Raw genomic sequence first — 13,679 nt, forward strand, 5'->3', positions numbered from 1 at the left:
CAGGCGGGCTCTCTGATTGTCTGTCGCTCGGTGGACCGCACCTCATTAAAGATGTCGGGGGGGCTCAGTGTGCTCAGTAACTCCCGGGCCGTTTCACTGGGAATAACCGAAGTCTGCATAAGTTAAAGTTGGCTTTTTTGGCAGAAGACTAAACTCCACAGAGAAAACGGCTCAAACTGTGAAAGCAGTCATTAGCTTAAAGAAGTCTGTGCTGCGTTATCAACGAGCCAGAGCCAAAAAGGTCTCCGCCCATGAGTGCCACTCCAGAGACACACGCTCAGATTGATTTGGCCTCTGGGAGGGAAAAACACAGGTTACACTGCATTGTATACATTGCTCTGGTCAGGCATTTATCCGAGCTGTCTACTGTTTATATTTGATTCCTGCACAGTTGGTGTGGAGCACCCATAATTTCATTGTAAATGCACAATGACAATAAAGGGCTATTCTACTCTACTTTTTATGCATCAGTGGGTACTTTAGCAACACTCTTACTGGATCTCATTCTGAGAGAAAAAAAAAAGTTATATACAGGGAGTGCAGAATTATTAGGCAAATGAGTATTTTGTCCACATCATCCTCTTCATGCATGTTGTCTTACTCCAAGCTTTATAGGCTCGAAAGCCTACTACCAATTAAGCATATTAGGTGATGTGCATCTCTGTAATGAGAAGGGGTGTGGTCTAATGACATCAACACCCTATATCAGGTGTGCATAATTATTAGGCAACTTCCTTTCCTTTGGCAAAATGGGTCAAAAGAAGGACTTGACAGGCTCAGAAAAGTCAGAAATAGTGAGATATCTTGCAGAGGGATGCAGCAGTCTCAAAATTGCAAAGCTTCTGAAGCGTGATCATTGAACAATCAAGCGTTTCATTCACAATAGTCAACAGGGTCGCAAGAAGCGTGTGGAAAAACCAAGGCCCCAAATGACTGCCCATGAACTGAGAAAAGTCAAGCGTGCAGCTGCCAAGATGCCACTTGCCACCAGTTTGGCCATATTTCAGAGCTGCAACATCACTGGAGTGCCCAAAAGCACAAGGTGTGCAATACTCAGAGACATGGCCAAGGTAAGAAAGGCTGAAAGACGACCACCACTGAACAAGACACACAAGCTGAAACGTCAAGACTGGGCCAAGAAATATCTCAAGACTGGTTTTTCTAAGGTTTTATGGACTGATGAAATGAGAGTGAGTCTTGATGGGCCAGATGGATGGGCCCGTGGCTGGATTGGTAAAGGGCAGAGAGCTCCAGTCCGACTCAGACGCCAGCAAGGTGGAGGTGGAGTACTGGTTTGGGCTGGTATCATCATCAAAGATGAGCTTGTGGGGCCTTTTCGGGTTGAGGATGGAGTCAAGCTCAACTCCCAGTCCTACTGCCAGTTTCTGGAAGACACCTTCTTCAAGCAGTGGTACAGGAAGAAGTCTGCATCCTTCAAGAAAAACATGATTTTCATGCAGGACAATGCTCCATCACACGCGTCCAAGTACTCCACAGCGTGGCTGGCAAGAAAGGGTATAAAAGAAGAAAAACTAATGACATGGCCTCCTTGTTCACCTGATCTGAACCCCATTGAGAACCTGTGGTCCATCATCAAATGTGAGATTTACAAGGAGGGAAAACAGTACACCTCTCTGAACAGTGTCTGGGAGGCTGTGGTTGCTGCTGCACGCAATGTTGACGGTGAACAGATCAAAACACTGACAGAATCCATGGATGGCAGGCTTTTGAGTGTCCTTGCAAAGAAAGGTGGCTATATTGGTCGCTGATTTGTTTTTGTTTTGTTTTTGAATGTCAGAAATGTATATTTGTGAATGTGGAGATGTTATATTGGTTTCACTGGTAAAAATAAATAATTGAAATGGGTATATATTTGTTTTTTGTTAAGTTGCCTAATAATTATGCACAGTAATAGTCACCTGCACACACAGATATCCCCCTAAAATAGCTAAAACTAAAAACTACTTCCAAAAACATTCAGCTTTGATATTAATGAGTATTTTGGGTTCATTGAGAACATGGTTGTTGTTCAATAATAAAATTATTCCTCAAAAATACAACTTGCCTAATAATTCTGCACTCCCTGTATATTCTGCACGCTACCTTCCTGCAGCAGCTGCACAGTTTGCCTGCTTTGGGTTGAAAACCTTATTTTGGGCTTTTTCCGGAGCAGAGGCCGGCCTTAGTGTGACACCTGGCCCGTGACTGAGCCTCGCTCCTCCTCTTCCTGATTTTCCCAGATGATAACTCTGCCCTGTTTATCCATATTCCATTATCTGCCATTTGAATCCTGGAAAGTCAGGCTGTACATCCTGCTGCTGTTACTTCACCTTTGCCTGTCTCCTTGAAATGACCTTTAGTATCACACGCTGGAAGATGCTCCACAGACGACGGGTTTTCCAACTTTAATATGGGAAAGCTGGCTGCGTGCCTCGAATATGAAAAGGATTGCTTCAGTTCTGCTCGTGGACAACGTCAGAGGAGCTTCTGTACTCCAAAGGAGATGGGTGTTACCAGTGTCACTGCTGTCAGCAAGAACAGGAGGCTACGGTTCACACAGACTCTCAAACCTGGACAACAGAAGCTGGAGAATCGTTTCCTGGTCTGACGAGTTTAAAGCATGGATCCATCCTGTCTGTGTCCGTGTTCAGGCTGCTGCTGGTGTGACTCTCAGTACCAGCTGAGCATCATTTAAACTCCACAGCCTGCCTGAGTGCTGCCGCTTCTTCAGTGTTTTTAGCAGGATAACAAAGCCCCGTGTCTCAAAGCTCAGACTGGTTTCTATAACATGACCATGAGTTCACTGCACCCAGACGGCCTCACAGTCACAGATCTCAGCTGTGTAATGATGTCACAATGACGTCATAAAAACCCGGACCAAAATCCTCGAGGCTGAGCTCAGACACCCTTCAGAGGAAGCTCACTTCAGCCCTGTTATATCTTTCTGATGAGCGTGTGTTGCAAAAGTAGATGATGATTAAAACTTGAAATATTTACACCTGTTACAGTCACAAAGACACATTTGCAAACTCTTTGATGCTTTTTCACAGGAAGAGGCAGCGTACCTTAATTTTTTAGGACATGCCCGAAGCCCATCTGAGTAATTGCGACTCCAGCGAGGAATAAAAAGAGTTTTCACTTCAAGAAACATAAGTCTGCTTGAGGAGGGACTCCATCCAGAGATGAGCAAAAGTCTAAACATCTCCTTGCGATTCAATTACAAACTTTTGTCGGAGGGGGTGGATGTGTCCTCGGTAAACTGCTCTTTTAGATTGTACGGGAAATGGTTAGAATTTCCTCAGAAAATAAATGGATTACTTGAGCCTCTGGGAGTCACTGTGAGAGCAATCAAACTGGTCGGCCAGGTGGAGAAAGGATGCACAACCTCACAGTTACTGGTTCAATTTACCGTGGCTCATGGTCGTTTGAAATTACAAAGGTAGAAGGTAACAGAAGCCATCACTGCAGCTCCTCCTCCCCGTGGGCGAGTGGGGACTCATTTAATCTCGGGGGGGGGGGGGGGGGGGGGGGGGGGGGGGGGGGTCTCTCGGAGCTGCAGGGGCTGTAATCAATTTGGACTGACATGATTATTTCTTTTTATTCAACCACGAAAGCTTCTTTGAGCCATGACTGAGTTACAGACGGAGAAAGCACGATGTGATAAATGAAGTAAAAGTTGTCCGTCTCTCTGCCGCCATGCTACGTCACTGCCACTTTGCTTCAGTTGCAGGGAAACAATTACTTCCTGTTAATGAGAAGCTTTACAGTGTCTGCATCACAGAGAACTGCAGGAGTCACAGAGAGAGCCCTCTCCGTTTAGAAATCACTGAGATTCAGACAAGCACCGGCAGCGAGACAACGTGCTCTCGAGGTAAACAACACCTTCCCCATGCTCTCCGTCCTCAGGTAGACCATCGCCACGTGAATGTCCGTGACCCTGTCGGACGTTTTAGGAGCACTTTGTCTCCCTCGTGGCTCAGACACAACATGAAGGCAGTGCGACAGCTCTTCCTGCGTCTGACACTCAGGGCTCCCTGAAGTCATCACAAACACTTGTTTACTTCTTTAAATGCTATAATCTCACTGCAAACACTCACTGCCTAATTTATCCTGCCATGATGCTCTCAATATTTTCCATTCTGCTCCTTTTTCTACTGACTTAATGCCGGCAATTGCACCCACACCCGTGGTTAAAATATCGCTGTAACTACAGGAAACGCCAGAAGAAGAAAAGCCCAAACGAGCGTGACGCTGGAAGCTGCACGCACATGCTCCTCTTTGTGTTTCTCTCTCGTCTTTCTCTCAAACAGCTGCTGACTTCAGTTATCGGCGTCTGTGACAGTGAACAGGTGAAGAAGAAACGTCCAGCAGTGTGTGCGGTGCTCTGTGCAGCTTTGATGAAGAGCTTGACCCGATTAAAACAGACTTGTTGGAAACATACACCTGAGTGTTTGCTCTAAGCGCAGAGTTGGCCTCGAGCAGCCGCTGGATTTCCTGCCAGAGCAGTTTAATAAGCATCAACCCGGCTGGTTACAGCGAGTGCACGGAGGCGTTCGCCCGCAGCTGCAAACACGACAGTTGTGGGAAACCACTGCTCTGTGGCGTGCAGCTGTGAGGGAGGGGATGATGGATGCGGCTCCATGTATAAATGTGAGCTCTAAGAAGTTCAGTTCAGTTCATTTTTATTTCAAACATATACATTCACCAACATTTTATAATATCATCCCATGCAGTTGTTTGAAAAGGAAAAGTGATGAATCTCAGACAACAGCAGCGGGCAGCAGCGAGAGGAGAGGGAAACGCTCTGATGCGGTCTCACATGATTCCCTCCTGTTCTAAAAGCAGCAGCAGGTTTAACACAGAAACTCTGATTTTAAACTTAACAATCCAGATGTGACACAAGTGCAGACCAGCAGATCAGCAACAGTGCAGTTTATACACAGTGTCCTACAATCTGATCACAGACACTGAGGACCCTCCTCTTCAGCTCCGTCCTTTTCTCCATTAACTCGTCACCTTCTCGAGGTGCTAGCCTCAGGGCGGGACTGAAACTTCAGCTTCAGACATGGAAAAGTCGTGAATTATTTTTTTTTTTAGCTCGTGTCTCATCCCGCAGCGCACAACTGAAAACAAGCATGACAAACAGGAAAGAAATTCTCTCTCACTCACACACACACACACACACACACACACACACACACACACACACACACACACACACACACACACACACACACACACACACACACACACACACACACACACACACACACACACACACACACACACACACACACACACACACACACACACACACACACCTCTCTGTCCTGCCCGGCAAACACAACCTCCGTTAACTGTTATGAGTGAGAGGGCGCCTGACACAGACGCAGAGAGCTGGGGAACCTGCCAAAGCTACCTGTAATCACACTGAAGTGGACTTCCTGTTCACTTGGCTAATCAAAGTGGCCTTTCATGTTCCTTTTTCGTGCAGCACCGGGGTTCTCTCCCAGGCCCACCATGAGTGGCTTTGACACACAGCAGGGGAAAAATCATGGTGTCTAACTCATTTAGATTCACCACAACAAACAGCAAAAATGCCACATTTTGCTCGTATTTCCTGACTGTAGCTCAGGTGGTAGAGCAGGTCAGCTATTAACCGGAAGGTTGGTGGTTCGATCCCAGGCTCCAAGGCCCAAATATCCTTGGGCAAGATACTAACCCCATGTTGCTGTCCGATGCACCCATTGGAGTGTGAATGTGTATAATGTTAGACAGTAAGCACTTCACAGTTTAGAAAAAGTGAATGGGTGTGATTGGGTGAATGAATTAGTTGTATAAAAGCGCTTTGAGTGCTCAGATAGAGTAGAAAAGCGCCATGTAAGTACCAGTGCATTTACTATTCAAGCAAAGACCTTTAAAAAGGCTGAAAAAAATAAAACCAAGTGAAACAGATTCATCACCCCACTCTCTGTAAAACTGACAGACGTGAAAGGAACTTTTACAACATACCTTCCACAGTCAGTAATTTATGCTTTCATCCATCAACTACCGCAGAGATTCTGAGCTGTTCCCAGACCAGCAGAGAGTCTACCACAGGCCTGTTACCAGAAACCAGATGCTGAACCATCAAACATGGCTGTGCACCGCCTGCACGTCAGAGTCCCTCCCCTGCCTCAGATGCTGTAGTGAGCCACCCTAATGAGGAAATTCATTTCAGCCAATTCTAATCCCAGTCTTACTCTTCAGCCTCTACCCAGACCCCTAACCCCAACCCCACAGGTGTGGACTCTGTTGGATCAGGCCTCTGTTCATCTCAGCAGATAGATAAAGTGTCTGCATCATTGCAGACGCCGGGGCAAACCCTCCCATCGCTCATGGATACAATAGGATCCCTCCACCTGCCTCACACACCCGGAACAGAAAAGATTTTTACTGACTAACCCAAGTACTTCATTTGTTTCACTGCAGCCTTCACACTCTGCAAAGCCATGCAATGGGCCCTTTAGCAGGCCTCTGGGCCACATGTATGACACCCCTTATACAGAGTACAACAGGCGATGGGGAGGGAAAACAACCAACACGTGTGGGGTGCCCGAGACGCTGACTGGCTGACCGTCGACATGCTTATCTGCAGGAAAAACACATCCACTGCATTTTAATCTAACTCCCTGGACAGAAGCATGAGAAGTGGAGGAGAGGAGGGTGGAAGTGTAGGAGGATGGAGTTGCAGGGCAAGCCTGACCTTCCCCACCCAGCAGGAGGTCTGTGCTAAAGACCGAAATCCTCAGGCTGACCTCTCTACTTGCAGCCCAGCTCTGCTTGCTGTGTCTCTTTTAGCTCAGAGAGCCGATGGTTTGGTTAAAATGTGCGACGTGCAGAATCATTTCTCATGTGTGACCTTTAGGGTCGATTATCAGGTGAAACCTATATTCTCCGATCTCACAGTGGGAGCTCGGTGATGCAGTGATGCAGCTCTATATGGTCAAAAGCATGTGGACGCCTGACCACATGCAGCTTCCATGATTTGGAAAAACAAATGCAAGGAATAGTTTGGGTTAGTGGATAAGTGCTGTGAGCAGGTAGAGTTACACCCCACACTTCCAGAAACAAGCGGAAAGACTCAACGCTTGTGCCGCTCGCTAAAACAAAGTGCTTCCCTTTGGCAGCAACCGGACGCGGTTCACCGTGATATGAAAACCGTTTTACCGTTCATGTCAGCCAACAGGAGGAGGAGAGGGAGGGGTCACCTGATAGCTGGAGTTGAGCGTGACTCAGTCATGCAGTGTGAAGTGGATTTTTCACTGATGTTTAAATATTTATCGGTTTCTCATCTTTGCATAAACTGTATGTGTATTAATGCCGCTTCCTGCATGCTGTGAATAAACCAGCGTGACCTCTCATTTATAGCCCGGCTTGTCTTTTTCCCTGCGGTGGTCTGAAATGTTTCGGCCCAGCAGCACCAGAGACAGGTTGGGTCCTGTCTCAGAGATCGGTGATGATGTGAGGGTGAACACTCTCTGCAAAGAGACGCTGACTGGACTGCCCAAAGCGCTGACCTCAACCCCTTCCAGCACATTTGGGATAAGCTGGAACCCTCCTGGCCTTATCGTCCCGCATCAGGATCTGAGTAATGCTCTTGAGGCCACGTGGGAACACATGCCTGCAGCCGGGTCCCCAAATCTGCTGCACAGCCCGGAGCCAGACGAGTTTAATGCCAGTGTGGCTCTCAGCCATGGACTGCACCTCATTTCCAATTTATCTGAATTTAATTGAGTTAGAAAATTCTCTTTTCACATGGAAGTAATGAAAAAGGACATTTCCATTTCATTTTAAATTCAGTTAATTAACCTCTGAAGACACTTTCACTGCTTTTCCTCTCCACGTGACTACGTTACTTCCTCTAAAAATACACGCTGCTCCATGTCAGATCTTTGACTCAGTTTGTCAAAGTCACAGGTGAGCCGAAACAGGCGCAGGAAGCAAAGGCCAGAGGAATCCGTAAAAGGTGAACGTGTGCACACATCATGTTTGTGAAAGGGTAAAAATACGACAGCCGGCAACACGCAGCACAAAGTCCCAGCGGCACACCACCTCTGTGCCACAGCGCTGTAAGAAACAACAAAGAGAAGAAGAAGAGAAAGCTCACGCGACGTCCACACGTCCTCTCTCGTTCCCATCAACAGCACATGCTAGCTGCTCAGCTGCAGCCTGTGGCAAAGTGACTCAGACAAAGGAAGCACGCTCAGCGCCACGGCGAGTCTCGGCACACACGGCCACGCGGTGAGGGTTAACGAGGAAGCTGGGACTGTTAATGAAGAGGGAAGGTCTGCTTCTGTCACAGCCACACACACACACACAGCTTTTAACACTGATGCTTCAAGTTTAACCATTCATCTGGTCCAGTCTGACATGATTGAGACCCAGGAACTGCTGACTGCTGTCAAACATAAGGCCCGGAGGCCAGAACTGGCAAGGCAAAAGAGTCCAATCTGGCTCACAGCATGGCTTTGGAATACATGACAAAGGGCGTAAACTTTGGACTTTTATTTGCCTCCGAAATAAAAACTACACCGGAGTAACTGAGCACGAAAAAGTTTTTGTTTTTAAAAGGAACGGAGATGAGATGTAAACAAACAAAAATCTTGTGTTTTACTTTTTAAATAAAGTTTTCTGCATACGTATTTCTTACAGTTGTGCAGTTCCTGCAGCCGCGGTTCTTCATCATGTAGAAAGTCATGCTTTTTCTGAGACTGACAGAAGGGGCGGTTATAGCGCTCGCTCCTCGAGGCTACAGTCCAAATGAAGTGAGCCGGTCTGGCTTACTGAGGATCAGAGTGGACTCTAATGGCTCATTGTGGGAAACAAGTTCCTGCTCAAGGTTAATAAACTAAGCTTCGGTGCAGTCGTTTAAAGAGCCCGCGACCTCTGAAGCGTTTCTACACTATTTAGAACCTCGTATTATTAAAGAAGATGTTTTGTTGCTTTGCAGACGACACTCACAGCTTCTTCCTCAGACTTCAGACATGTTAGAAACCTGTTTTAAGAATGAAAAGTGGAAGCTGAAGCTTACAGTGGTATGTGACGCAGCAGAGTGCCGATGCACATCTTCATCTCCAGTCCCAAAGCAGAGGCTCTTCTTCTCATGTTTGTGGCTTTTTGGCATTTCTAATGTGATCAAACGGCACGCGAGACTTGGCTGGCCAGCAGCTCTTAGAGCGCCAAACACATTTGGCACATCAGTCAAAATCACTTCCTGTGACATTTTCCATCTTTGACCGATCACACTGCAGACAGATGGCTGCAAATGTAAAAACAGCAAAGAGCGAGCGTTTTGAAGACTGAGACGCAAGTCTGAAGGTGACTCATCTCTGCTCTCCTCGAGTATCAAAATTTAAGGCCGACTTTGTTTTCAAACCGTTTAAACCACTTTAGAAGAGCAATGCAGCACCTCTGTATAATCACACACTACACACATCAGTCACTAAAATACAGAATACAGCAGGAGACAGTCTCAGAGGCATCCTCAGAGCATCTACAGACAACAGCGTGCTGCCCCAGTCTCATCTCGTATTTACATTCAAAAGCTAAAGTAATCTCCTGCTCACACATGTGCACGCAGTAGCAGCACCGTCCCTGCTGCAGTCCCTCCTCCTTTATCACAGCATCCAGCAGAGAATCTCACCGGACGCTCGAGTGTTTTGATTTCTCCTCCTGTTGCTGAGCGTGGCCACACTCATAGGACAAACGAGCTGCAGACAGCCGGTGCGCGTGCACGCCTTTATTAGCTTATCGGGATGTGTGTGCAGAAACCGACAGAGCGAGGCAAATTCCATCTGCATAATTCAATCAGAGGCAATGAAGTAAATGAAAATCAACAGTGAGGCGTCATTCATGTGGAGAGCAGCGAGGATGACCTGAGAGCAGGAAACTGTATTCATCTTAAACAATCCGAGAAAGCGCCCACGTTACAAAGACCTGAGGATCCTCCCATGACCAGCGTTTCCATCAAATTAACATCTCCACATGTGACGCCTCTACAGACAGTGAAGCCTGCTGGATTTATGAGTTACCTGCTGCACTACAGCAGTGATGTTCGTGGATTCTCCATGTGCCGTTCTTCCAGATGTTTAAGTTTCTCTAACAGCAAGCAGGAAGCTCATCTCAGCTGTCACGCATTTTCATTATTTTTTAAATAATGGAGCCTTTTAATGATTCTCTCCCATCATTACAGGAGATGATCATACAACAGGTCAGAGGTCCATTTTTACCTGATACCAGGATCACCTTCTACCCCGATTCCTCCTGGGTACAGTTCTGCAGTACTTTTAGAGTCACCTTTAGAGTCCGTGTGGAGAGCACACCTGAGCATCACACTTTTTTTAACATAACAGACCCAAGAGGGCTCAGTCTTATTGTTGGATGCAGAAACTGTATTTATTGATTACTTTAATGGCCGTTATAAATATGAAAATGATCAGTCTGTACTTCAGTGAAGATTCATCATCATCCAGTGTCCTGATCCTAACCTTGAAGCCGGCAGATGTTGAGCAGCTGATGGAGGAGACCAACAATAAACAGCTGGTAGTTGACGTTAACTACCAGTTAAGCAGCAGGGAGAGAAAGTCTGTTTCTGTGCTTCCAGTCTGTAAGGTCTGTGAAAGGATAAATACACCCCCACTTTCAAGAACTACTCTGCCTTTAATGTAAATATAATGATCCCTCAATAGGTGGAAGTGTGCCCCCTGCTGACTTCAGCGTGACTCAGCAGCGGTGCACACAATCAGGCACGAGCCTGCAACACAGAGAATGAGCGGTCATGGCCAGATGAGAATCGATTGCAATTGGAGGACTACTGTAGCTATAAATAGCCTGGCGGGGCTATTACGGGGAACTGTTGGCTACTGCTGGAAACCCGGAGGAGGGAGAGGATCAGGCGAGGGAACGCATGTGAGACACGTGGCTTCGTTGTCCCTTCACTCGTCACCTCAGAGGGAGACCAGACAGGATGTGTTTATCAGCTAAAGCTGCACCCACAGTTGGTCAGTGCTAAGAATCATCCAATCATAATCCTAAAACAGGCACTCAGATGTCCTGGGCGGTACCGTAACCTTAGAGCAGCCATATTATTGGTCAGATAATGTCATTAAAAGCACAAACGCGTGTCCCAGATGTCCAGTCCAGGGACTCCAGTTAGCTGAGGTGAAGCCTAGCAGACAGCTAGCAACTACAGCCACCTGTGGTGCCATCCACCTGTCAGTCAAAGAGGCCCTGTACAGCTGTTGTGAGGGTGAAATTATCTACAGAGACCAAAACAGTCTGTACCAGCCTGTAAGCATGTTTCTTTTAACACGGGAGTCTATGGGGAGTGGCTCATTGCTGCCTCTGCTGGACACCAGAGGAACTGCAGCCAAACTTTTCCTTGTGAACATTTTTAGATTTTTATTTAGTCCAGGAGTTAAAACAACAACAACAACAACAACACAAAAGATCCAGAGCTCACAGTCTCAGTGAGCTCCTTGTGTGCAGGTTCATTCACACAACAAGTACAAATGAGTCTTTTTCATGTATGTCTGCTGTTTTTTAAATCCTCTCTAATTCATTAGAAACACAAACAGGGATGTTCCAGGTACTGTGGACTCTGCATCTGTGGAAGTACCTGGAACTGATTAGCCACATAGGGGCTCGAGTCAATAGTTCCACAGGAACCAGAACCAAGTCCAGGTAATCAGCTGAAACGACTGTTACTGACGGGATTAAAGAGCAAAACTCAGCAGCAGCGACCTTCTAATGGGACGCTTCTGTTACTATGTCTAAGAGTAAATTACTCTGCTGCCCCTTTTAGCTCCGCTTTAGATAAAAGCACAAAGACAAGAGAGGAGCAGATTGTACACGTGCTGTTTGCCTCATTACGGCTTGTTAAAGAGCCTCATTTGTCAGCGGGGCCTTGGCTGTGGTGCAGACTCAGTTTTCTTTGCAGAAATAAGCCTAATAAAAATACAATAAAGGAGGCGCCTCACAGAAGTACACTCAGGAGCAGCCACACCGCTCGCTCTGCTCTCCTGCGTCAGTACACACCACTAACACGGGCCAGATTGCTGATGGCAACTCCAAAAGCAGACCTTTCATCTGCTGTTAAAGATACACGACAATTTCACATCAACCTAAAGCCATGCTGCTCTGTGAAGCTCTGCAGTCTGAAGACTACAGAGAACAGAATCAAAGAGGTTGAACACAGAAACAAGCATTCCCACACCAGACCCAGGATGCTCCTCCTGCCTGGATTGGCTCACCCAGAGTCATCCTGGTCTGATACCTCCTGGGGGAAGAGCTCAGAGGAAGACCTCGCAACCCCAGATGGGGTTTGGTGACAGTCACGACAGTTAAACGGTGAGAAAGGGAAAGTACCAAACTGCTTATAACAGATCGGGGTCTTTGGTCTGGGTTTGTTCTCTAAAGAACAAACGCAGAAATTAGATTTCTTTAAATTGATTCCCTGCACAAGCAGTAGCTGAGATGATGCTGAAAGTGTTTAAAAACCACGACTCTGCTCAGAGCTCACATTAGAAACGCATGAAGGAAAATCTGAGCAGAGGAGTGGAAATCAGCCCATGCTGTGACTCAATGTGCAGAATAAACATACAGCGGATATAGTGGTGGGTCGTGTGATTAGGTAGAGGAAGGGTCCATAGGGGGTCCATGACCCTCTTGGGGACACCTCAAATCTGGGAGTTTCCACCAATTGTCCAGATGCTTTTCTTTCCAAGCTTCTTGGATGACAATGACCTGGATGAGTGAGAACCTTCACGAACATACAGCAGACACTTTAACCCACATGTCTGAGAATTGATGCATAAATAACAGTAAGAGGACGAGTTTCTTTGTAAATCCCGTGACAGGATAAAGTCGATCGTGCGTGCTGACACGCGTGCCATTTATATTCATACATAAGAAGGCTCGGCTCTCGGTCTGAAACACGTTGCAGTTGAGCCTGACATCGTGTGCAGATTTAACAGCCCGCCGCCCGACACACCGCAGACCCGCTCGTACTTACACGTGAAGATGACCATGACAGCACGCAGCAGTAGGTCGATGGCGGTGTCCCACTGATCTGGCACGCAAGCTACCATGGATGGTATGAGGATTTCTGCTGGGACATAGAACTGCAGGGCGAAGGTGATGAAGATCCCGAAGCAGTACAGGAGCTTCACGACCTGGTACATCCTGGAAAATGGGGAGGAAGGAGTGGAAGGAGTCAAGTAATGTGTGGAAAAATGTGACCTATCCCGCTTATTTTTACTCCTAGATTCTCCTAGATTAGCTTTGCATGACTCATAGTTCAAAATAATGCTATGTTTTAAACAAGCCATTTCGCCTCCCCACTCTTTGAGTGAAGTTTCTTCTGATTGGCTGCCACTCACCTACAGACAGTTTAAAGAGCAGGTAGGTGGAGCTGGAGAGGATTTCCACTCTCACCAAGGCAGAGAAAAACCCTTTGAGGTTGAGTGTTTATTTCCTCAGTGTCCGGCTGGAGAGAGGGGGTAGCTTGTGTGCCCCTGAGCCAGATAAGAGCCATAAAACTGATTTAAAACCTGATGCAGCTGTCACTCTGATCTCAGCATGCTCTGCACTTTTGGAGACTCAGTCAATCCACCACCGCTAGAGCTTGTGGAGCATGT

At 46.9% G+C, this 13,679-nt stretch overlaps 1 protein-coding gene across 2 annotated transcripts in view; it reads right to left on the minus strand.

Moving 5' to 3' along the window:
• slc36a1 (solute carrier family 36 member 1) overlaps positions 1-13,679 on the minus strand; it is a 47,811-nt gene that overhangs the window by 6,205 nt on the left and 27,927 nt on the right. For both annotated transcript variants that reach the window (XM_080900573.1, XM_080900572.1), the window contains exon 11: positions 13,055-13,224. In XM_080900573.1, the coding sequence (XP_080756699.1) occupies positions 13,055-13,224 (170 nt within the window). The remainder of the gene's footprint in view (positions 1-13,054; positions 13,225-13,679) is intronic.

The sequence above is a fragment of the Rhamphochromis sp. 'chilingali' genome, assembly GCF_963969265.1.
Source record: "Rhamphochromis sp. 'chilingali' genome assembly, chromosome: 13".
NCBI lineage: Eukaryota > Metazoa > Chordata > Actinopteri > Cichliformes > Cichlidae > Rhamphochromis > Rhamphochromis sp. 'chilingali'.